The sequence below is a fragment of the Micromys minutus genome, assembly GCF_963924665.1.
Source record: "Micromys minutus genome assembly, chromosome: 21".
Lineage (NCBI taxonomy): Eukaryota > Metazoa > Chordata > Mammalia > Rodentia > Muridae > Micromys > Micromys minutus.
Genome location: NC_137956.1, coordinates 39,997,889 through 40,024,314, shown reverse-complemented (window position 1 = coordinate 40,024,314; position 26,426 = coordinate 39,997,889). Strand labels below are relative to the sequence as shown.

At 39.1% G+C, this 26,426-nt stretch overlaps 1 protein-coding gene across 10 annotated transcripts in view; it reads right to left on the bottom strand.

The window, feature by feature from the left end:
• MAP4 (microtubule associated protein 4) overlaps positions 1 to 26,426 on the bottom strand; it is a 118,054-nt gene that overhangs the window by 37,336 nt on the left and 54,292 nt on the right. For all 10 annotated transcript variants that reach the window (XM_080934449.1, XM_080934452.1, XM_080934453.1 and 7 more), the window contains exons 4-8: positions 8,639 to 8,761; positions 7,454 to 7,567; positions 3,584 to 3,718; positions 1,190 to 2,167; positions 325 to 438 (exon numbers count right to left, since the gene is read on the bottom strand). In XM_080934449.1, coding sequence (XP_080790575.1) covers positions 325 to 438; positions 1,190 to 2,167; positions 3,584 to 3,718; positions 7,454 to 7,567; positions 8,639 to 8,761 — 1,464 coding nt within the window. The remainder of the gene's footprint in view (positions 1 to 324; positions 439 to 1,189; positions 2,168 to 3,583; positions 3,719 to 7,453; positions 7,568 to 8,638; positions 8,762 to 26,426) is intronic.

The window sequence follows — 26,426 nt, the reverse complement described above, 5'->3', positions numbered from 1 at the left end:
AGCATCTCTATAAAGAAGTTTAGTGATTCATTTAAGTGATTCATATAAACCTTTTCCTAAATATTTCTCATCCTTAGCTGGGTTTAATCAAAGATCATCATCATAGGTCAATTTTTTTTCCAGATATATTTATAAAATAATTAAGACATTTAAAATCTTTAACAGAACAATAAGTATGTAAGAAACCCACCTTCTGCCTAAAGAAATGAAATATACTGAAGAAAAAAAAACTGTACTGTTAATAATGACCACCACATAAGACGGAACTAAATAATGTCTCACCATCATCCCATTACTCCTGACTTTAACAGTCCAAGGACTTACCTGAGCAAGGCTCAGAAGGCTGACTGCCAGATGTTTCCTTCTGCTCTAATTTCTCTAACAGAGAACCTTCATCTCTTGGCAAGGTAGACGTTTGGTCTGCAGCTTTGACTGGTTCTAAAAGTAAGGGTAACTTTCATGTAAGTTTTTCACTTACTATGAATTGGAAATGAGAAGGTGTTTTGAATAATTCTTTTATACTAAGAAAATGGGAGGGGCAGTAGGAAGGCAGAGAAGATAAGGTTCCCTGTTTTGTTATTTCCTTTTTATAATTAATTTTTATTTATATTGTGTGGCAAGTGTGCCACAGCCCAAATGTATAGGTCAGAGAACAGCATGTCACTGGCTCTCTCCATTCACCATGTAGGTCCTGGGGATTGAACCTGGGTTGTCAAGCTTAACGGCTGATACCTCTACAATGAGGAATCTAGCCCTACTTTTATCTTTGTAGATGAAACAAAACCCAAAAACAAAAGTTTCTGAAAGCAAGTAGGAATGAATAAATGGAAAGAAGATTTCACTAATGAGCAACAGACAGGGATGGCTGGGAAGCAGCACACTTGAGGACAGGGTGGGGACTTGCTGCAAACTGTGACGAGGTTAGCACATAGTTCAGTCATAAAAGAAAGAAAGGCAGTTCATACAGACACAAGTCCGTATGTAGATGAGGTATTGATGGTTTGTGGGTCTTACTAGTTCACTTGTCTGCAAGAAAAGCAAGGAGGAACATAGAATGGAACTCGCCATTAGAGGACGATCAGAGGACGGAGAAGCATGAATGGGCCCGGAAAGCACTGAGGCTGCATTTATCAGGAATGGTGGCTGTCCCCCAGCAGAGAGAATACTAATGGAAAGCAGAAGTCTGTACCTGGTGAAACTGTGCAAGGAGGTATTGCTGCTGACTGTTCTTTGTGCTGCACAGAATCTAACTGGAAGTTTTCACTTAGTTCTTCTTGAGTCTGTACAGTTTCTTTGTCTTTCATTTGAACTGTTGTTTCTTTTGTTTCCAAGGGTGGTGCAAGATCCTTTGTTTCCACATCCTCGAACAGAGGCACTTCTGATTCTGACAGTGGAGCCATGTCTTTGGCCATACCCAATTTTGTGTCTGTGGGTGGAGCTGTCCCCTTGCCTAGGGTAATGTCTGTTTCCGGAAATGGAGTCATGTCCATCACCAGGGGTCCCTCTGCTTCTAAGGGAAGTGTCACATCCTTTGTCAACATCATTGTGGGGTCTGAGGGCACTACCACCTCCGATGCCAAGACCACCTCTGTTTCTGAGGACAAAACCATCTCCTGAGCCACAGGTATTTCTGTAGAGGGCTGATCATCCTTTGCCAGGGCCACTTCTATTTCTGAGAGTGAAACCATGCCCTTGGCTGGGGCTAGCTCTGTTTCTTTGAGAAGTACCACATCTCCAGGTGGTGCTGAGTCCATTTTTATTGGAAGTGTTGTCTCTGTTTCTTTGGGGAATATCATATCCTTGCCTAGGACCATTTCTTCTTCTGTAGGTGGTGCTATATCCTTGGTTGAAGGTATGTCTGGTTCTGTGGATGATATGCCATCTTTAACATGGGCTGTCTCTGTTTCTATGAGTTGTTCCTTATCCTGGGTCAGGAACATATCTAATCCAGTGGATGGCTGTGTGACAGTTGCCAATATCACATCTGGACTGGTGATCTCTTCTACGTCTCTAGCCAATGTGTCTGGGCCTGGCTTTATGTCTGTGGATGGAGCTTCCTCTGTCTCTTTAGATGGCACCACATCAGTGGTCTGTTCTGCAATCATGTCCAGTGCTTTAGTTGGCAGCTGCTCGTGTACTGATTCCATTTCCACTGCCTCAGATAGCTCTAAAGAAATAAGTTTTAAAAAAATTTAGGACATCGGAGGGCTTGAGATATAGCTCAGAGGTAAGAGAACCGGATGTTTTCTCAAAGGATTTGGGTTCACTTCCCAGCACCCACATAGAAGCTGTCACAACTGTCTGTAACTCCTGTTCCAAAGGACCAAACATCCTCACACACATTAAAAAAAAATTATTTAAAAAAATTCAGGGCCTAATATTATTCACTCATAACCCTGCTCTTAAAATGCCGGGCGTGGTAGCACGAGCCTTTATTTAATCCCAGCACTTGGGAACAGAAGCAGGCAGATCTATGAGTTCCAGGACAGGCAGGGTTACCCTGTCTCCAAAAAAGAAAAAAAAAAATTACTTTCTGAGGGGCCAGGACGATGGCTTAGCAAGAAAAGGCACTTCACTACTAAGCCTAATGGCCATAGTTCAACCCCAAGGAGGTACATGGTCAAAAGAAATGACTCCCAGAAGTCATCCTCTGACCTTCACACAAACACAGAAAAAAATAAAATGACAAAAAATTTTATTAAAAAATATTAAAATATTAAGAAATATTCTGGGCTGGAGAGATGGTTCTGCAGTTAAGAACAATGAATGTTCTTCCTGAAGACTTGGGTTCTATTCCCAGCACCAATATGGTGTCTCACAAGCATCTGTAAACTCCAGTTCCAGGGGATTTGATGCCATTTTCTGGCCTCTGTGGGCAACACACATATAAACAGACAAAATAGTCAAATCAGAAAAAATTTTAATGTCATGAAAAATAATTAAATAAGTAAAAACCACTTTCTAATATTTGGCTTTTAATAAATATCAAAATTTGGTTATTTTGTTTTATTTTATTTTATTTTTTCAAAACAGGGTTTCGGCCTAGTGAGATGATTCAGAGGTTAAGAGCACTGACTGCTCTTCCAGAGGTCCTGAGTTCAATTCCCAGCAACCACATGGTGGCTCACATCCATTTGTAATGGAACCTGATGCCCTTTTCTGGTGTGTCTGAAGAAAGTAAGAGTGTATTCCCATCAATCAATCTATCAATCAATCAATCAATCTTTAAAGGAGGGGGGGTTCTTTGTGTGTAGCTTCTGGTGTGTTTAAAGAAAGTAACAATGTATTTCTATAAATAAATAAATCAACCAATATATATATATTTAAAGATATATATATATATCTTTAAAGGAGGGGGGTTCTTTGTGTAGCTCTGGCTATCCCAAAACTACCTCTATAAACCAGGCTGGCCCCAAATTCACAAGAAGAGGAAAGTTTGAAACTAGCTTAGTCCATACAGTAAGTTCCATTCCAGGTAAGATTCTGTCTCACTAAGAAAGATAAAAAGACTGTTTATCTAAATCTGCTATAAGCTACTGATTACTAATGCCATAAGCAATAACTAATGTTTTCAATAACTTACCTGTTGCTGACTGTAGGGTTTCTGCAGTAACCTCTGGGGAAACACAGGGCTCTGAGTGTGGAGAGTTTGGGGCTCCTACAGACCACTCCTGAGATGCAACAGCCGTGGAAGCAAATGAGTCACAGGGAAGCATACCTAATATTGAAACAGTTTTTAAATGCTGGTCATCAACAGTCGGGGAAATAACATTTGACAGTTTAAGTCAGTGAGGGACATGTGTTGTTAAGAAGAAGATACAAACTCAATAACCGATAAAAACAGACATTTGCCAGGTGGTAGTGGCCCACATCTTTAATCCCAGTACTTGGGAGGCAAAGGAAGGCAGATCACTGTGAGTTGGAGGCCTGCCAGGGATATAGGTCAGGTTATAGGATAGCCAAAGCTGTTACACAGAAACCACGTCTGGAAAAACAAATAAACAAAAACAACAACAAACAAAACAAGAGGTTCTATAGTAAGATCTGCTACCATTACTTAGGATTAATTGTTGGTTTTTAGAGAGTTACTTATTTAGTATATTTTTAATATATAGTGTCACAATAAAGGCCTGGCTGTTCTGAAATGTTCTATATAGATAAGGCTGGCCTACAACTCAGTGATCTGCCTGCTTCTGCCTTACACCATGATTAAGGGTGTGACACAGGGCAAAAGAGATGGCTTAGCCATTAAGAACACTGATTACTCTTCCCAAAGACCTGAGTTGAATTCCCAGCAACCACGTGGTGGCTCACAACCATCTGTAATGGAATCCAATGCCCTGTTCTGGTGTGTCTGAAGACAGCGACAGTATACATACATGAAATAAATATTTTTCTCTTCTTCTCTTCTCTCAACCCCAAACCCTGTTATTAAATAAACTCCTTCTATTAAAACCTCTCCACGATGGAAAAAAGAAAAAAGGAAAAGCAGCGTGGCCTAGTGTATTATCATCTTTTAATTTATTAACACACATGGTGCATTCCTGAGTGTAGATGTGTATTTGTACACAGGTACATGCAGAGGCAAGAAAGAAAGCAATAGAGCCCTTGGAGCTGTAGTTACTTGTGCTTATGACCCTCCCCATGTCGGTACTAGACCCAACTCTGGTCTTTGCAAAACTAGCGAGTACTCTTAATACCTGAACCACCTCTACAGTCCAGGTTTGGAATAAGTTGTTACAGAACAGAATAGTAATGTAACCCAGTAGCACCCAGAAGCAATGTTTATTGGCTACAATCTGCTGGAAGTTTTAGAATACTGAAGAAGGAGCATTACCAACCCCAACACCAATGTGAGCCTTCAATACCTCTGATTAGAATCTGCACATGTTCCACAATGTTCAGAGCAGGCTTATTTGTGATAGCCAGAAGCTGAAAACAACCGAGATGTCCCACGACAGAAGAATAGATATAAAAAATGTGGTTCGTTTACACAATTGAATGTATTGTGTATTATAGCTATTAAGAACAAGGACATCCTGAGTTTTGCAAGCAAATGGATGGAACTAGAAAATATCATCCTGAGTGAGGTAACTCAGACCCAAATATATGCATGGTATGTACTCACTAATAAGTGGATATTAGCAACGAAAAAAAAAAAAAAAACACAAAAAACACAAAAAACTACAGAATACACAAGATACAGTCCACAGAATTAAAAAAGGTCAAGTAGTTGAAGGGCCCAAGTGAGGATGTCCACTTGGGAGGGACCTGAGAAGGAAAGGGGACAGGGGGTAGGGGTTGGGAGAGGGAGGAGAACATGATCTGGTATTGGGTGGGGAAAGAACTTAAGTCCTGCGGGCCAGCAGAAAGATGGGAAACAGACGACAACCTTGGGAAGTAAGAGGTTAGGAAATGCCCTGCAGTGAGTGGGGAGAGGGAACTTGTAGAGCCCACCTCCAGCAGAAAGACAGGGCATCAAGTTGCTATCCCACAGTCAAAACTCTGACCCATAATTGTTCCTGTCTGATAGAACTGCAGGGATAGAAATGGAGAAGAGCCTGAGAAAAAGAAGGTCCAGGGAAAGGCCCAAAGTGGGATCTAGCTCAAGGAGAGGCCCTAAGGCCTGATACTATTACTGAGGCTATAGAGCACTCACAAAAAGGACTGCCCTCTGAAAGAGCCAAAGCAGAAAGAGTCCGATGCAGAAATTTGCACCCAACCAACCAACAGAAGCTGCTAACACACCAGACGGCCTGAGTTGACATTACAGATGGTTGTGAGCCACCATGATGTGGTTGTTGGGAATTGAACTCAGGACCTCTGGAAGAGCAGTCAGTGCTCTTAACCACTGAGCCATCTCTCCAGCAAACACCACCCCCCCTTTTATTAAAAGGAGACAGAGTCTCATGCCATGTTGTCTAGTTTAGCCTTAAACTCGTGAACACAGGTGATCCTCCTGTTAGCCTTCCTCAGTACATGACTACAGGCATAACACACACCACATCCAGAAAGATTATTGCAATTTTGCTATAGAGACAAAATAGGTGCATCTCAAATAACAAATGGTATAGTATGGACTAATTGCTATAAGAATGTAAGAACTTTGAGGACTAGATTATCACAGAAGGTCTCAGAGTGAAAGCAGAAAGAAAAAAAGGAGGGGCAGTCAATATTAGGATTTAAGAGCTCTCTCTGCAAAGAAAGCAAAGAGACACCAACAAGAACTGCTAAACTGTAAGAGCAATCTTATTTAAATAGGTCTGGCATATCCTACAGGGCAAACAGAACCATACAAACCATGGGAGAAATGACTTGAAAATCAAATAAATTTAAAAGTGCATAAAGAATGTAGTTTTAAGATCTTCATCATGAAGATGAGAACATAAATATTTAAGGATTCAAGTTTATCAGTAACAGCAGGATATTAAAAATGGGATATAAACATAACAAAAAGGCTAATTAGGAGATTAATGAAGTGATCTAGATGTGAAGAGACTTACAGTAGAGGAAAGCAAAGAAGATATAAAAGAATGCAAAGCAGGTCCCACAAAGCTGATGGCACACACCTATATTCCAAGCTACTAGTGAGGTGACTTGCCGGATCATGAGTGTGAGCCCACCCCAGACAAAACAGCAAGATTTTGTCTAAAAATATCACTTCAAAGGAGAAGAAAAGAAAAGAGAATCGTCAAAACAACCAAAACATAAAGTTGCCAACAGGACAAGACAAGGGTACTAATGATAACTGTTGTTTACAACGGAGCTGACACCGTGCTATCTATGTAACCTAATTTTATCATCACCTCATCTCTAGATTAGTAGGAACTAATGCTGGCTCCACTGTATAGATTTAAAAGGTCAGTAGGGGGTTGTGTTGGCTCAGCTGGACTACTCGCCCAGAATGCAAGGAGAGCAACCTGGCTGGGAGTCCAGTGGTTCCCACACAGACCCATGTGGCATTCTCATATAATCTCTGTACTTGGTAAGTAGAGGCAAGAAGTGTAAGAGAGGTGATGAGGACAGCCTAGGATATATAAGATCCCAGCTCAAATAATAAAAAATGAGTCATAAGAAACTGAAATTTACTGGAGATCTTAAAAATCCTTAACCTTTCTATTTTTCAATTTCAAGGCACTATGTAATATACTGATTTAAAGCTATCGCTTGGGTCCATGAATACCTGCCGTGTGTGTGTGTGTGTGTGTGTGTGTATCTACACACATAAAATTTCATGTGTCATAATTTCACATTAGTTCAGATGTGATGGCTCTAGTAACAAAGAAAAGAGAATTAGGAATTTAAGGCCATTCTTAGTTACACAGATAGCTAAAGACAGCCTAAGCAGATTTCTAATGTAGAACTTACCTCAAAAAATTGTATTTTTCTCTTCATTATTATATACAATAAATAATTGATAGATCTGACATAATAAATCTAGTTGAAGCCATACCATAACTGTCTTCCAAAGGATTGTTTTGCTCTATAAATGCAGAAGCATTTGTGGGTCCACTGGAGTCAAAGAGCAGATCCGCCAGACCATCATCATGATGCACGTTAAAGGGCTCTAGAATGAAAAAAAAAAATCAAAGACATGTGTATATGTCTTAGAAAGATAATTATCTCTTGTTTCCTATGAAAGTTTATTTGTTACATTTGTATTGCCAATAGTAAATTAAATAACATGACTGCATATGGTGAAGCAACAATAAAATTCATTAATTCACTTGGTATACTAAAATGTAACCCATAGTTCCCTTAAAATTTGATTATTTAAGAGAGCAAGCAAACTTCATGAAAGAGTACACAATACTCCACTTTAAGATTCTAAAAAGTTTAGTTTCCTCTGTAGTACATTTCCCAATGCTAATAGACATACCTTTTTAAAAAATTTGTTTCTTTGTTTGTTTGTTTATATGAGTGCACTGTAGCTGTTTTCAGACACACCAGAAGAAGTTACAGATGGTTGTGAGCCACCATGTTCAATTCCCAGCAGCCACATGGTGGTTCACAATCATCTGTAATGGGATCTGGTGCACTCTTCTGGTGTGTCTGAAGATAGCTACAGTGTACTCATACAGAAAATAAGTAATTTTTAAAAATATCTTTTTTTCATGTGAACATTTATGAAGAATACAGCATTTCAAATGCTCATTGAATGTTTTAACTCCAGAGCTCTCCAGAATTCCAGCCCAGGCCAGCCAGGGCTACACAGTGATACTGTCTATCTTTAAAAAATAAAGTAAAACCTTGGTACTAGAAGACAACTTTGAGAGTCAGTTCTCTGGCATCCAATAAGCACCATCACTACTGCTGGCATTTGTTTGGAGAAACTTGGATGCTGAGGGACTTTTGTTTGAATGTACATGGATATGATACAATATTAGTAATTAGTTTTTAAAAGATTAAAAAAAAAAAAAAACTAGGGAGAACTTCCAGTGTGGATTACTGTATCTCAAAGAAAAAAAAGTAAAGGATAAATAAAGATAATGGTCCAAGTAAATATGTTATGGAAATGATTGTACTTTGGCCATGCCTTGCTGAGCTATTTTTAAACTAAAGTTCTTGGTGGAAGTTACAGCCTTGTCACCCATTATCTCACAGGTCACATTTAGTTGTCACAGTAGACTGCACTTACCAGCTTGGTTAGTATCTAACAGCTGCTGAGGCTGGAAACAAAAGTTTTCATCTTCTGGCCAGTTCTTGCTGTTCTGATAATCCTGATAGTCCACTTTCTCTCCGAGGAAGTCAGTTGGAGACCCTTAAGATACAAACAGAATAAATTTTAACATACCACCTGTTTTCTAGTCCACCAGTATTTACAAAATATTACGGGTAGAACAATATAATAACAGTCACATCTAATAAATACTTTTCAGGGGAAAAATTTTTGTTTTTTTGTATTTTTCTGACAGAGTTCTCCCTAGGTAGTCTTGACTGGCCTCAAACTCAAGAGATATCACTACCTCTGCCTCCTATAATGCTGAGATTAGTGGTGTGGGCCACCAAGCCCAGTAAAGGGGACATGTTTTAAAGCTAAAATGAAATGGAAAGGTACTCCAAGGTCAAGAAATTAAAGATTCATCAGTATAAGAAGGTAATTCTTGGGCAAGCAAGATAGTTGAATGGTAAAGATACCTGCTAACAAGCCTGATGACCTATGTTCCACTTCTAGGACCTACATGATGGAACTCCTGTGGGCTGTTAACTCACCTCCACATGTGTACTACATGTGCGTGTGCATGCACAAACACACACTTCAAACAAACAAGCCAATTCTAAATCTGACCAAAAGATACAAAGCAATTACTAAATTTTCACTTTCTGGCTAAACTCATTTAAAGTCAAAGCAAATTAAATTTAAAATCACTTAAGTTTTAAAAGCTATATATTCTATAATCTACACAGAAGTTTTTTTTTTTTAAGTATAACCACAATTCTGAAAAAAATTAAGTTCAAGGGCATACTGTACCTTATTTCCGAAGTTAGTATAAGTTTATTAATAACTCCCTTTATTACTAAACAAACATTTAAAGGCTCTAACTCTGCTACTGACAAAAAAAAAATAAGCACCAAGTATTGATATTCAGAGAAGAGAGAAAAGAAAGAAAACAAAGCAAAAAACTGTTAAGAGTCAACTGGCTGGGCTGGAGAGATGGCTCAGTGATTAAGAGCACTGGCTGCTCTTCCAGAGGTTCTGAGTTCAAATCCCAGCAACCACATAGTAGCTCATAACCATCTAAAATGAGATCTGATAACTTCTTCTGGTTTGTCTGAAGACAATGTCAACTGGCTAATACCAGCACTAGGGAGAAAAAGGTAGGCAGATCTTGGTGAATATAAAAACAGCCTGGTTTCCTGAGTTCCAGGACAGTCAGAGCTACATAATAAAGCTTTGTCTCAAAAAGGGTCCACAGAGTTTCAAAGACACCAATATAGTAAGAGTTTAGGGACGGGACTAAGACAAAATGTCACTATGCAGCATAGAGTAGGTGGAATATAGGTCCTGTAAATAGGCAGTGTTGACCTTGGACTTAAAGTGATTCTGTCTCTGTGCCTTCCTGTAATCACAAGTGTGGCCCACCATTACAAGATGGCAGGTTTTCTTGTGTATATCTGTTTTGCCGGCATGTGCACCACATGTGTGTCTGTTCAGAAGAGGGCATTTCATTTTGGAATTGAGGTTATGAAACAACATGTGGATTCTGGGAACCAAACCCAGAACAGCTGCAAGAGCAACCTGGCTCTTAACCACTGAGCGATCAATTTGTACAGCCCTGGGCAGTTTTCAACAAGAGACACAGGATTTACACCATCTGTACAAGTTAACTCCATATAGATCAAAAGTGAGCCAAGAAGATAGCTGGCTGGGTAAAGAACTTCACATACAAGCCTAGTGACCCAAGTTTGGATCTTCAGAACCCACATAAAAGATGAATAGACTTAGTATACATGACTGGGATCCCACAGCTACCAACAGAAAAATTCAAGGCAGAGATTACCCTGACTGAAACAACAATATTTGAGCATATCTGAGTATGAGAAAGAATGTGAGTGTATTTGTGGTGAGCAGGGGACAACTTGCAGAAGTCTGTTCTCTTCTTGCACCATGAGGGTCCTGGGTATTGAACTTAATCATCAGCTTGGCAGGCGGCATCTTTACCTGTTGTTGAGTGATTTTGCCAGAGTTCTTTTCATTGTTTAAGTAATATCGTTATTGAGGGATAATTCCCGTCAGTGAAATTCAACCTTTTTAAATGCAGGATTCACTGAGATGTGCCAGGTCTTAACTTTGGAACATTTTCTTCATTCCAAAGAAAAATTCTATAACCTTTTTTGACCAAGCCTTACCCAGCCCCTGACATCAACTTTGTTTCTATAGACTTACATCAGATATTTGATATAAAAAACTGACCTCTTTCATTTATAGTAACAGTTTCAAGGTTCTACTGTATCATTACTAAGAACTCCTTTCTTTCCAAATGGTACTCCACTCCATAGTGACTACCTTAATCTATTGCTTAGCTGAGGTTTGGTTGTTTTCACTGCTATAAATAATCCATGAACACATAAAACCTATTGAAGAACCCTAGGGGCTTGCGGTAGCCTTACACCCACCACCTCAGGTCAAGTTTAGGCCAAGTTCCACTCTCCACCCACAGTTCATGGGAAGAACAGGAACAATCTTGAAAAATCACAGAATGTACTGACTGATAGTCACCTGACCCTTTGGTCCCAGATAGAGTTGAAATGCCTGTTACATGCCTGCTAGCCAATGTAGCTAAGCTATTGGCTAGGCCAATATGCTTAGCCAATGAATTTAAATTATAACCTTGCTAATGTGACTTGCACCCCTAAAAAGTACAAAAACTGCTTGTAACAGCTTTTCTGGGTCGTCTCTCCTCTGGATTTAGGCCTCTCCAGTGTACTGGACTAATAAACCTCTTGCTTTTGCATCGATTCCCCAATCTCTCATCTCATTCATGGGAGACTCAGATAAGTCTCAATTTGGGTCTTATACTATATTCTCAGATAGACTCCAGAAATAAAATTGGAGGGTCACATAACAATTTCATGTGGAACCTTTTGAGGAGCTGTGAAACCTTTTAAAAATGACCACACACTGCCATGTGGTTGCAACATTATTATGTAATTGGCTCTGTTCTCCCCATGTACCCACCAGTGCCTAACTTATTTTAGCTATTCTAGATCAGGCCTTGGCACAAAGTATTTATTATATTCTTCTGTTGTAGTTTTTTTCCTTTAAAGATAATTTTTCTAGGGACTAGAGAGATGTTTCAGTGACTAAGTGTGCATATTGTTCTTGCAACAGATTTGATATCAATTCCCAGCACCCACATGGGGTGACTACAACTACAGTTCCAGAGGAATCAAAAACCTCTGGCCTCCTAAACACAGAAATACAGGAACATCTGTACATACACACACAAAACTGAAACAAAATTAAAACTAAATTAATTTTTTTTCCTCTTAAACTACTTTTTCTTTGTTGTTTAGATCTGTACTTCCTTATTGAAGAACAAGTTAAGCATCCTTAGTACAGAAACAATGTGTTTTATTGTGGAATTTTTTTGTACATTCACAACATTCATGGCTATTGTATATTCCCAAATGTCATATATACAGGTCTCGAGGTATCTCTATCATATGCTGATTTATGGGCATCTTTTTCCTATGTTTATCAGCCATCTGTATCAGCATTTCTACAATATCCATGTGCCTGTTGGAAGATAGTTTTTGTGTACTGTATATTCAGATGCTGATTTCTATGTATTAACATCTGGTTCCAATTCTGATATTGGCTTAGTCAAGATCTCCGGTCTCAATGTTATGTAAAAACTGTTTTCCGTCACCTCTGGTTGGTTAATAAAGATTGAATCAGCCAATTAGCTGGGCAGGAGAGAATAGGACTAGACTTCTGATCCCAAGAAGAGGGCCAAAAGGGGGGGAAGGGTATAGAGACACCATGTGGAGAGACCACTGGAGGATAAAACATGAGGTCAAATCCAGACAAGATGAGAGATCAGCCATGAGGACACACACGTGGACCAGAATGAGTCAGGGCCAGACCAGATGGCAAATAACAGGCATGTGGCTGGGTAGTAGCAGCTCAGTTGGGTTAAAATAGCTCAGCACCCACACAGCTTAGTGCTTTCAGATTGTTAATAAAAACTCCAGGTCTCCATGTCAATTATCCAGGAGCTAAAATGGGGCAGAACAGGCATTGAAATGTCCTGAGGTTAAGGGAGGCAAAGAAAACAAGAATCACTTCTACACATGGCAGTGCAATGACTTATGCCTCAGAGTTTCTGAAGAGCATCCCATAGCTCTACTAGTCAGTCTCTTCTTTCTTTCAACATATACCATACTAGGAAACAATTTGGTCCATAATTAACTAGTTTTATGTTGGTCTTTAAAACAGTTCTTAATTCACATATATTAGTATACAGATTCAATACTCACCTTAAAAAGGTAAGACAGGTCTGGAGTCTTAGCTTAATTAACAGACAACTTCTGGCCATGGGTTCTGATCCCTAGTACTTCTAATAATTGTGCTTCTACAGCTTTTGTTTGTTCCTTTGGTTTGTTTGTTCATAATACCAGGCTCACTGAGTTGTGCAAAAACTGCCAAAAAGAATTTGGCTGGGCATGGGGATGCACACTAAGCCTAGCACTAGGAAGGCAGATCTCTTGAGTTGTTGAGGCCAGTGAGTTCTAGGACAGCCAGAAATACTAAGACCCCACCTCAAGAAAAGTGGTGGAGAACCACATGGATTTCTTTCTAGACAGAACATTTTATGCTAACTTTCACACTATATACCATACTTCTTAGAAACTGGTCTGCATTTAGAATGAAACTGTACTTTTCTACACTTCTACAATTCTTTAGAATGAATGTGTTTAAGGAGTCCAAGGAAATTAATCAGTACACTAAAGGCCTTCATGACTGCATATATTTCTTGGTCTTTGGTAAGAAACTATAGTTGTAACTTTAGAGATGTGGGTACATTTTCCTCATACTTTCTGGAGAAGCCACATTCAAATGTGATTAGTAGGCTATGTCTTTCCAGAAGGGAGCTCAGCACAGCCCAAAGCAGTTCTCAGGAGGTTCATTCAGAACAAACAGCATCTAGCTGTCAGTATTGTTAATGAGCAGCTTTAACAGAAACTCACTCCCACATCTTCAACAGTCACTGCTGACCTAGATTTTGTTCTCAGCTAAGCAGGCAAACTCCCCTACAGAAACAAGCATTCAGCCTGATTTTCTTTTTTCCTTTTTTAAAGAATACTCTATAGTCCAGGCTGGTCTCAATCTTTAACAGACCCTCTGCTTCGATACTGGTTGAGATTATAGATATGAGCCATCATATCTAACTTTTGGGGTTTTGTTTTGTTTTTATAATATAATTGTAAGCACTAAGACCCTATTTTAATAACAGAATGAAAAATAAGATTGACATGCAAGAATACATGCAGATAGAGCACTTATATACATTAAATAAATACATCTTACCACAACACTATTACACAAGAGGATTTACATTAAACTAAGCCGATTCATTACATAACAAATCTGCCAGTTCATACAGTGTAAAAGATAGAAAAATAAAAGAAGTAACTACAATCAGGTCAGGAAAACAGGCCAAATAAGCCACAGGACTGTCATCTCTGACATGATGTATAGCTTTCTTAATTAGAGGAAAGTAGAAAACAAATTAAAATATTTCATTAATGTACCAATAACTCAAAATGAACCCATTTCTATTCTTACATTCCATTAAGCAGGTTATATATTAATTATTAAGTATTCTGAAGTGAGGGAAAAAGTTAACAGGTTAGTATAAAGTAAGAAATTTTATTTATACATAGTCATAATCAAAATGGTAAGTAACCATATGTGAACATTAAACTTTATTTTTATACATACCCCATTTTCAATGGCTTCTATTATTTCTACCAGTGTACTCCAACCAACAACTGACCATTTATGATCTATAACAACAAAACAACAACAACAAAAAAAAACCTCTACTCTCAACAGTAGGGCAAACTGTCCAAGGATATTTACTATTTTCATTATGAAAGCTTACTAGAGGAGGAGGAGGGAGGCAGATCTCTGTGAATTGCTGAGGCTAACCTGGTCTACATAGTTCCAAGAAGGTAGAGTTGCACAGTCTAAAAATACAAATGAAAAACTCTGGAACCCCAAACAAAAAAAAAAAAAATCAAGTATGGAATTAACAGACAAATATTAACTCCATTCTTGTTTCTGGTCATCTCAGACTCTGCTGTGTTGGTGTGTCAGCTAAGGACTGACTTGGTTTCCCACCCCTTCCCCATCCCTTCTTTCCGGTACAGAGCTGGCCATGTGGTCTGATAGTCTGACCAGGGAAGTAAAGAGGTGGGCTTTGGAGATTATTTAATTTTTTTAAAAAAGCCTTTAATTTTAGCACTTGAGTGGCAAAGGTAGATGAATTTCTAAGTCTGAGGTCTGCCTCATCTCCAAAAAGATTTCCAGGCAAACCAGGTTAGTAAGACCCACACAAGTAGGCCTGGTCATTCTCAGCTCACTATGTAGCCAAGGATGGTTTTGAACTTCTGATCCTCCTGTCTCTACCTCCCAAAATATGGAGGTATTACCTGGTTAAGTCCCAGGGCCTCCTGCTGTTAAGCAGGTACTCAACTGAGCTATGGTCCCCAGTCCTGTCTTTAATTCCTGGTTGCTCACTCACCACACAACCTTAAGCATATTGCTTTCCTACTATAGAACAACTGAGATAAAGCAAGGATTCCAGATGATAAAATTCTGCCTCCTTGCTCTATTAATGCACAATAAAAGACATCACTGTACACTGCACAAACTTGATATTCAGTACTATGTCTTTCACACATACATGTTGTAATCCTACTCCACTATATCTGCTCCTAAATGTTGTCTTTTTGTGGCTCTGGGAGTTGGGCCAAGGGCCCAGAGCTCATTAAAGGCAGGCAAGCATTCTGACACCAAGCAACACTCTTAGCCTTTCACAGATAACAGTCCAAGCAAATATACCCCAAGTCTTAAAAAGATAGACCAGTTAATTAGTCCCCCAACATCTGATCATTTTTTCCTTGAACATAATGTAAGTCAGGTCTAATGACACACAGGACTTTTGAGGTAGCTATAAGACCAAAAGTTCAGGTCAACATATATTACACAGGAACTATTGAGGCCAGCTTGTCTAAATATGAAATAAAATAAAAGAGCCAAACAAAAATGGAAAATAAAGAAGTCATCTTTTGAACTGGAGAAACGGCTCAATTCAAGATATTCCTCATAGTGAGCTTGAGGCTAGGTTGGACCTGGTAATGAGACCCTGTCTCAGAAAGAATGGAGGGTGCTGGTGCAGTGTTCAGGTGAAGGAAGGGCATGTGAACCAAGACAGAGAGAGGTGGATAAAGAAGCTAAGAACATGGGCTGGAGAGATGGCTCAGAGGTTAAGAGCACTGACTTCTCTTTCAGTGGTCTTGAGTTCAAATCCCAGCAACCACATGGTGGCTCACAACCATCAGTGATGAGATCTGATGCCCTCTTCTGGTGTGTCTGAAGACAGCTACAAGGTACTCATATAAATAAAATAACTAAGTCTTTCTTTTTTAAAGTCATCTTTTAACTCAACCATTTTGGATTTATATATTTGGGAAAGAGGGGAGAATAATTTACAGGAAACAGTTCTCTCCCTTCACCACCTCAGGTCTGGGCAATAAACTCAGGTCATCAGGCTTCAGTCTTGGCAGTAAAATCTGTTCCTGCTGATCCATCTCAAAGCTCCCCCGACCCCAGGATCATCTTAATTACCATCTTCCTGCCTCCACTCCTATATCCTGAGATTATCATGCCCTTCTTCTTTCTGTGGGTTTGTAGTGGAGACCAACTGCCTAACCACGAGGGATAAAATACAACTGTGTAGTCTCTCAACATGGCCTGCATGTTAACCAGTCTACGCACCTCTAGCTAGGCATGGACAGTACCCATCTACTATCAAGTAGAAACAGTCTGAGTTCAAGCAGATCTGTAAAGATGCATAAGTTACACAGCAGAGGACTCAAACTACTGTTTTCTTTTGCTTTTTCTTCAACCCATGCTAATGGCCACCCCCAGAGTTCCACGTGGCCAACTGACTGAGGAAGGAAAAAACATTATACAACATTCCCAATCAATATTGCCCTACTCATAGATAACATTGAAAGACAGTGTTGGCATAATGGCTGTAAGTCTAGGTTCTCTAGGATCTACAGTGCTTGTTTGACAGACCCACAGTTGGTGGACTGGGTTGACTATGATGGCAGTGCATAGACCTAAAATATAGTCTTCTCCCACAGACATCTTACCTCACCAAAGCTAGCAAATACCCACAGAATATACCAACAATGAGAACAATTATGTCACCTTTCCTCAGGTGGAACTAGCTAGTTTCAAACTGGATATTTTCCCAAAATGGGAGATGGACTTTACAGGGGAATGCCTAAATCAAAACCTTGACATCGCACATATCTCGGTTTCTAAACAAGTAGGGGATGGACATTTTAACAGCAAAGATTGCAGAGTGGAGCTCATGTTTGTGAGGTGCACCAGTTTCCATCTATCCCGTCTCCTATTCTGTTAGGAGACAACAGTCTGAGGAAGTACTGATACACTGAGTCAGAACCTCACAAGGTGTTGTCTCCCTACTAACAGAATGCATACATTTAAAATCAAGGAGAAAGCTAGGTGGGGTCATTCCCTTGTTTTTTACAAATAGGCTTGAAAACCCCAGGGCTTCACATGTGCTAACCACACTCTACCTCTGAGCCATCCCTAAGCCCTTGCCACTCATCATTCTAGAACCTAATATTCCACAACAAAAATGTCACTTCACCTTGCCAACTGAGTTCTACTAATCTGGATGTTTTAGGTTCCAAAAAGGAAATAACATCTACCAGCCTATACAACTAATGATGCAAATAAATTAGAAGATGCAAGTGATTTCCAATTTGGTCAACTGGGACTCTTTATGCCATTGAACCAGTAGGCAGAAACTATGGGCTGAAATGACTGAGTCCAATTAATTATAAAGTAGTCACTATATGACGAAAGCCAGGAAGACTATCTAAAACCCAGAGGATCCACTGAAACATCTCTTCACATTCCCTTTCCAAAAATAGTAGAAAACTACTAGAGCCAAAACTAGGCCAGACTAGATAGAGAATGAAAGTCTGAGTCATTTGGTTAAATAAAGAAATCCAACTAGCTCAATTTCTGCCTGAAGAAAGAAAAATATAAAATTGGTAATTTAGAAAGCCAAGACATAGTGGTATACACATGTTTAATCCCAACACTGAAGAGACAGAGATGGGACCCAAAACCTCGGGTCAACAAAAAAGGTCAGTGATATCGACAATGGCCTTGTGACTAATTAATTACACAAATGAGAACTACATGTCAGGTTTTTTTCTGTTTGTTTTCTTTTTTTAGAAAGAGTCCCTTTATGCCCTCTTGCCTGTTCTATAACTATGTAGACCATACGGGCTTCAGATTCAGGGAGGCCTGGCACCACCTCCTTAGTATGGGATTAAATTAAATGTGCCTCCTACAGCCAGCTAGAAACTATGATAGTTTTGGTTTTGGGAAATATAACTCAGGCTACCCTCAAATCTGCTATGTAGCTGAGGATGGCCCTAATCATTTTACTACACCACTTCTGCAGTAGGAATATAGGTGTGTACTACCTTGAAATGGAGCCTCAGGTATCCTAGGCTTGATCGTGAACCTGCTATGTAGCCAAAGATGACCTTGACCTCCTCATCAGACTGCCTCCATCCTACGTGCTTAATCACCAAACCTAGTTTATGTATACAGTATTTTCTTCACACTTTGTAAATTATTGAATATTAATTTATGAGCTTAGCATGGTGGTTCATGATTGTAGTCTCATTGGCATGTAGAAAGCGATACAGGAGGATGTCAGTAAGTGTAAGCTAGCCTGGCTTATACAGCAAGCATAATACAAGGCTGACAGAGCTACATAGCAAGACTCTGTAAAGCTCAGTTGGGTTGAGTGCTTGCCTAACATAGGTTTAGTCCTCAACACCAAAAAAAAAAAAAAAACAGATGAACTGGTACATGTCTATAGTGCTAACTCTCAGGGGTAAATCGGCAGGAGACCAAGGTCACTTTAGGCTACACAAGACCCAGTATTTAAAAGTAGAGAGCAGGAAGGATCAATGGCTTAGCTGGTAAAAGTACTTGCTTTCAAGCTTGATGACCTAAATTCAATCTCTAGGCACCATATCATAAAGGAGAGAACCAATTCCTGCAGATTGTCCTCTGACCTACACAGGCATGCCAATGTACAATCCAACCCCATGTACACAAGAGAAATTAATTAAATGTTTAAAATTATCAGACCCACTAAGACAGTGGTAGCTCACAACTTTAAAACCAGCACTGGGGACAAAGGCGGAGGCAGGCAGGTGTCTCTGAGTTCTAGGACAGCCAGGGCTACACCCTGAAACCGTGTCTAAAAGAAAAAAAAAAAAAAAAAAAAAATCAGTCCCTGAGCAAGTGAGATGTTGACTGCAGAGTGAGCTCTCCTCACATTAGGGAAAAGGTCGGGGTTTTCATCATGTGAGGCAGGCTTATCTCACTGTCACATGGAGTTCACATGGGTGTAGAGAAGAGCACCTGAAAGCTAAGTGACCAAAAGTGACCGTCCACTTACTGCATCTCAGCTCCAGATGTACTTATCGGATCCTGTTAACATTTCCTTTGGCAGCTGTTAAGCACATGGAGTGAACCGAGAAAGATGCCTCTCCCCCACCCCCTTCATCTTTTTTTTTTTTCATTTAATTAAAGGGTAATTAAAAACTCCATCACAAGACGGTATTAGGAAAACACTGGCCTATCTTGATCCCTGTGTGCTTTCTATTCTCTTTCTTCCATAGGGTTCTTCTGGTTTGAAGAACACCAAGTAGCACTTTGATAAAATGTTTTGGTAAGCACCACTGTGAGCATCTTCATAGAATATTTCAGCCAGTATTCCAGGATGACTTCCAGGAAACTTGGTAGCAGCCCATAGCCTGAAGAAAGAAATGACAAACCAACCAACCCAAAACCCGAACATGATCTATGTGCAGTGCCAAACCAAATATATTTTTAAACATCTGTGCACTACATAAGTGTTTGGTGCCTTCAGAGACCAAAAGAGGGCATAACATCCTCAGGAACTACAATTAGAGCCAGTTGTGAACCACCATGTGGGTGCTGGAAATCAAACTTGAGTCCCTTGAAAGAACAGCCAATGTGCTCTTCTGAGCCATTTATTTCTCCAGTCCCCCACATTGGAAATTAGTAAGAATACACAATGCAGCAAGCAAGCAGACGCAAACTAGTAAACTAATTCTGGAGATCAAGATGTAAGAAGGGGTCAGGCTCTACTGTTGTTGTTTTCCCTGAAAAACTAGATGTGGATGAGAGAAATAAGATGCTGAGACAGATGTTTCAGCCTGCTTGCTTGCTATAAGGGCAATTTGCTTTTAATGAGATGGGGAGCAGGTGTTTTTGTTTGCATCTTATTTTTTTGCATGTGCTAAGGGAGATAATGAGTTCAGTTTAGGACATCAACTAGATGAGTGAGTTCTACATCTAAATGGCAATTTTAATTTCTAATCTTCATGGGGGTTATATTTGTCCTCATTAAAATATTCCATAACTGTCTAGCATTTAAATAGTATTTACATATTTATGTATTTCTCTCTACAACTTCATTTTGCAAAACTAAAATTTTGTATCCAAATACTACCTCCCTAGGAACTCCTAGGAACTGCCATTTTATTTTCCATTCTATGAACATGACTCTTCTAGGTAAATGTTATCTTATAGAATTTGTTTTTCTGTGATTGGTCTGTTTTCTTTGAAGTGTTAAGGATCTGAAGGTATGATTCAAGACAAGCATCTCTATTCGACATTCCCCCTCACTTCATAGGACCCTTTTCCATTAGTATTCAGTCTCATCGTTCAATAATGTTGCAGACTTTATCAGAAGTCATATAGTACATTTTATTCACTCCTGTGTTGATAGGACAACTAGGTTGCTTTCATCTTGCTTGAGTAATGTAAACCATGCAATAAATATGGGTGAACCAAAATTTCTGTTCATGTCCCTACTTTTAATTTTGTTGGTAAACTATCTCTAAGTCAGATAGTCTTCCTTGCTATTTTATTCTTCAGATAAGGTCTCACTAGCCCAGGCTAATCAATTCAGTACAATTTTGCTGCCTCAGATTCCTAAGTATTTTAATTAAACGCTCAATACTTTTTGGGAGGGGGGGCAGGGTCTTATGTAGTCAAGCCAAAGATGATCCTGAAACTTCTGATCCTTCCATGCTACATCCTAGCCCCCACCTTCCTCCCCCACCACAACATTTCTTTTAAAGGGTTATTTATTTATATGGTCTGTTTTGTTTTTCAGAGACCCATCTCCCTCTGCCTCAGCCAGAATTAAAGGCATGTGCTACAATACCTGAACCACTTCTGTTTTGAAAATCTGTAGCCCAGACCAGCTTCCCATGACCCACTCCTGTACCCTATGTTAAAAATCCACTTTTAATTAGTTCTTGTATATGGTATAAAAGTTTTTAAGATTTATTTTTATTTATGTATTTGGCCTGCATATGTGAAGAGGCTGAAAGAAGACATCAGATCTCCCTGGAACTAGCCAGCAAGCATGTGCTGAATTTTGAACTTGGAACCGCTGGAAGAGCTTCAGTGCTCTTAATTGTTGAGCCATTTCTCCAATCCCATAACAATTCTTTATATATGAATATACAGTTTTTGCAACACCATTTGCTAAAAAGGCTATCTAATTATCTAGTCATCTTTGTCCCAAAACCATCTCACAATATGTAACAAAGATTTATTTCTTGCCTTTCTGTTCTATTCTTTATTTCAGTACCACATTAATTGGGTTTTGTTTAAATTGGGGCCTTAGGCAGCCAAGAATAACCTTGACTCATGGTCCTCTTGCTTCTACCATCCAAGCACTAGGATTACAGAAATGTAGCACTACCATGTCTGGCACCTTAGGATTACTTAGCACATATAGGAATTTGAAACTCCCCAACTCTGTTCTTTATCAAGATTGTTTTTGCTACTCAGGGTCACTTTTTAGATTTATGTGAAATTTCATGGTTGATTTTTCTGTCCTTGACCAAAAAAAAGCTGACTGTTTTGAAAATTATTTTCTCAAATGACCTATAAATCTTCTAACATTTCACTGCCATTTGGAAGCTCCTTTCAGAACTTAGAACCACACAATCATTTCTGTGCATCCAATTTACAGACTCCAGCACCTTTTTGATAACTGGTTTTGTTGGTGAAATTAAGGTGTATTTATTTGTATGAAGGCCACTGCCAGGAGTGATGGACAGCACTTGTCTTTTGAGAAGCAGAAGAGGTGGATCTACACAGTGAGCTCCAAGATAGTCACAGCATGAGGCATGACCCTGTCTCTAAAACAAAAAGTCTTCTCTCTACCTCCTTTGAAACAATGGCCTGGAGCCCATCAATTAAGGTGTCTGACCAGTGAGTTCCAGGGACAAGCCTCCTTGGTGCCTGTCGCCTGTGAAATAGTCTTCAAAAAAGAGGAGGCTCAAAAGTGGTGGGAAGTTAAGGTCTTACATGCAGGAGGACAAAAACTAGAAAGATTGATGGAGGTGGAGTCTCTAACCAGCCAAAGCGCAGAAAGACATGTTGGGAGTTGCCTACTAGCTACAGGGTTGCAGGTTTCCAGAGTCAAATTGGGTTCTGCAAATAACTTTTGAGTTACCCTTGCTCCTAGTAAATAATCCCTAACCTGTTAGTAAGTCCAATAAAACACTCAATGGACATTGGTACAATCATTACCTTGGTCTGCTGTGAGCTTCCTTTGTGGGTGAGGACATGTGTGTGTGTTTTTCTCTACCCAGGAAAAGTCAGGCATACAATTCCTCCACACCCAGTACATGGGTACTGGAGAGTGAGCTCAGGTTTTCAAACTTGTGAGACAAGCACGTTACTACTGACTTAGCTATCTTCCTAGCCCATGAGCCCTTTAAAGGACCCTAAGAACCCTAGAAGAGCCCTAGAATTTTGTACTCCTTCTTTAGAAATCTCCTCTTGGGAGCTCTTTCTCACTTTAATAAATCTACATTTTCCTAAAAACAAAACCAAGCCAAAAACAAACAAACAAAAACAAATGAACAATTAAAAAAAAAAAACCTAGAAATTTAATTAGTTCTAGAAATTCAGAGAGTGAATTTTCTATGTAGAATTTCCTAAGAAGAAAATTTAATTGTATCAGAAAACCAGGACTGGAGAGATGGCTCAGTGATTAAGAGCACTGACTGCTCTCCCAGAGGTTCTGAGTTCAATTTCCAGCAACCACATGGTGGCTCACAACCATCTGTAATGGGATCTGATGCCCTCTCCTGGTGAGTCTCAAGAAAGCCACAGTGTACTCACATACAAAATAAATAAATAAATCTCTATTTAAAAAATAAAAAGGAAAGAAAAGGAAACTGATGGTGGTGCAAGCCTTTAATCCCAGTACTCAGGAGGCAGGTGGATCTCTATTAAGTCCAAGGCTAGCCTGGTGTACAGAGTGAATTCCAGTATATTCAGGGCTACACATGGAAACCCTGTCTCAAAAAACCTAAGGGAGGAAGGGCGGGAGGGAGGAAGGAAGGGAGGGGGGAAGGAAGGGAGGGAGGAAGGAAGGGAGGGGGTAAGGAAGGGAGGGAGGGAGGGAGGGAGGGAGGGAGGGAGGAAGGGAGGGAGGGAGGGAGGGAGGAAGGGAGGGAGGAAGGAAGGAAGGAAGGAAGGAAGGAAGGAAGGAAGGAAGGCTCTCCACCACACCACAACTTTATAAAGCATTGATTGGCATATTACTTGTGGGGCGAGGGTTGTGGGGGACAGAAAAAGAAAAAAGAAAAAAAAAGAACTGAACCTCTAAGATTTATGGGGGAGAAAAATAAGGATGGCTTACCATGTGAATATTTAGGATTATAATGTAACATTATATATTTGAACTTTATTTATGACATGTCAGTTCATGAATTGGTTGTAGAACCTGTCCATATTAAATACTCATTTATATATTAATCTTTAATGTTTATCTGATGAGACAGGAGAAAGCAAAAAACAAAAAAACAAACCAACACACACACACACACACACACACACACACAGAGAGAGAGACACACAACACAACTTCAATGTGAGAATCTTCAAACATAGGAGTTACACTATTTTGAGGTTAGTATAATCTTCAGGGTGAATATCACATCACTGAAAAATTATCACAATAAAATCTACATGCTTGCACACCTGAATATATATGCACATTCACATCAACAGAGACAGACAGACACACACACACACTCCAAGTACAATAAAAATACCCAGCAATACTGATGGATAATATAGTTTTACATATAGTGGCACTCTGTATTTGTCCATTTTGCACTATATTCTTGACTAGAATGCTCTCCAGCCTCCTCACCTCACCATATTATCATGGTAAATTAGAAGGAAGAAACAAACCATAGGCAGGTTTCAATTTCCATCATGAATTGCAAAGATATGGTGGCATACACCTGCAATCCCGTCACAGGAGTTATAACTGTGCACTCAGGGTCAGCCTGAACTGTACATGAGTATCAGACCAGACTATGCAAAATTGTATAGACCCTTTCTCAAACATCATCATCATCTCTACCATCACAAGTAACTTTTATGTGAGATATAAAAAGTTAGTAAGGACTATCAAATAGTCTTTAGGTTATTTGAATCTACATTGAGAACCAATATAGTGACATATGCCTGTAACTCCAGCACTCAGGAAGAGAAGCCAACATTATCAACATAAATTTAAAACTATCCTGGGCTACATAGATAATCCCTCTCTCAAAACAAAATGAAAACCTAGTGAGCTTTTTCTTTTTCCTCCCCATTTTGAGTCAAAATCTTGCTATGTATGAGAAGATGGCTTGCAATTCCCAAGCTTCCAGCCTGGGCTTCCTAAGTGCTAGAAATTACAAGCAAACACTCCTTTCTCATATCTTTATTAGTCCCCGTACTACATCTGCAAATATATCTACTGTACAGATTCTACACTCTACACTTTATTAATGCCGCCATATTAAATATTACTAAACATAACACATTTTATTAGATAAGCCCAAAAAGTATTCCAAGAACACTGTGGATATAAATTTTTATAATATGGTACTATAAATTAATTAACAATACAGCACAGATACTGCCTTTTAGAAGACTCTTTTACCATCCTGATAACTCAGCAGGTGCTATAATATCAAGAGTCAATTGAGCTTTGCCCTGCTCAGATCTGGATAATGGAAGTGTTTAAGTGGAAATGCTCAACAGAAGTCCATGCAGTTACAGAATTGTTATGAGTGGGACCCACAGCTTTGTTAGAATAATAACTCAGACGTCAAAGCACCTTAATTATATACCTCAATAATTAAGACCTCAGCCAAAATCCAGTAATACGGTGTTAATGTACAATGTTTATTAGTTTAATTCATTTAGCACAATGACACAATAAATGTCCCAATATACAAACTGTTAAAAATCTAAAGTCACAGAAATACAAATGAAACTATAAATTTATAAAATTAAATAGATAAATAAGTAAAATAAATAGGCTTCTATAGCTTCATTGTTGGGTGAGGCAGGGGTAGAGGGAGAAAATGAGAATCATCACATTTAAGTAGAGAGGCCCGTTTAGTATGTGACTGTCACAGTAACAGCACTTCTTCCCCCCCCAAGGGACAGATTACTTCCTAAGTAGCTATATATGAAACATTATTTTCAAAATAAAATATCCAAATGCAACAGTTGGAGATAACAAACTATATTAAATTTCATCTGGCTATTAGCAGAAAATCAGAACATTTACAGAAACTCATAAAACACATAAAATAAATATGACAAATGGAAATAAATGTGAAATAAATCAATGTCAATCATGAGTGTTTATTGCCTAGCATCTCTACCTATCAGAAAAGCTACAGAGACTGGTTTAAAAAAAAAAAAAAACAAACCAGCAACAGAAACACATCAAACATGATTTTAAAAAGCAATGGTACTATTATTTTAAAGAAGTTCCCTGACCAACTCCTCTGCCCCCAATAAAAAGGGGGGAGGGATTAAAACTTCTTGGAAGATAGTTCCACAAGCTCAGGGTAGCCTTAAACTTACTACATAGTTCAGACGGGCTTCCTACTTGTCAAAATTCTTGACTCTTCTTACTGAAGTCTTGAAATCTCAGGAATAAGTCACTATACCCAGGTTTCCAAAATAGTTTTATGTCAGAAGATCAAAAACAGTATGCTCTGTACCTTTCCTCAAATATAAGCCATCTCTTTTAATCTCTAATAAGCAGTACCTTGGAGGCTGAAATACCTTCTGTAACCAAAAGGACAGAAATAAAAAGCACGTTTTACACTAAAGTTCTACTAGAATTAGTCAAAGATCTCGAATATGGCCTGGAATTTATGCTCTACTTCTAAAAACCCAAAGCTTGGTCAAAGGCTCCCTGGTACTTATCTAATGGTTCTAGCTTTTATGTTCTTTTATTTAATTTTACTTATTTCTTTGGAAAAATGAACAAAATGTACCAATGAAAGAGAATATAATTTCTCATTTAATGGTACAGGATTTTACATGCAGGACTTCATCTGTGGTCCACCAATTCTACTGGAATGTTGCAGGAAAGAAGCACTCCAGAGTTCAATCAACCTTTAATCCTAAACACACTTCGCGTGTTATCAGACAATTTCTCCAAAAGTCAGGCATAGTGACATACATGTGCCTGTAATCTCAG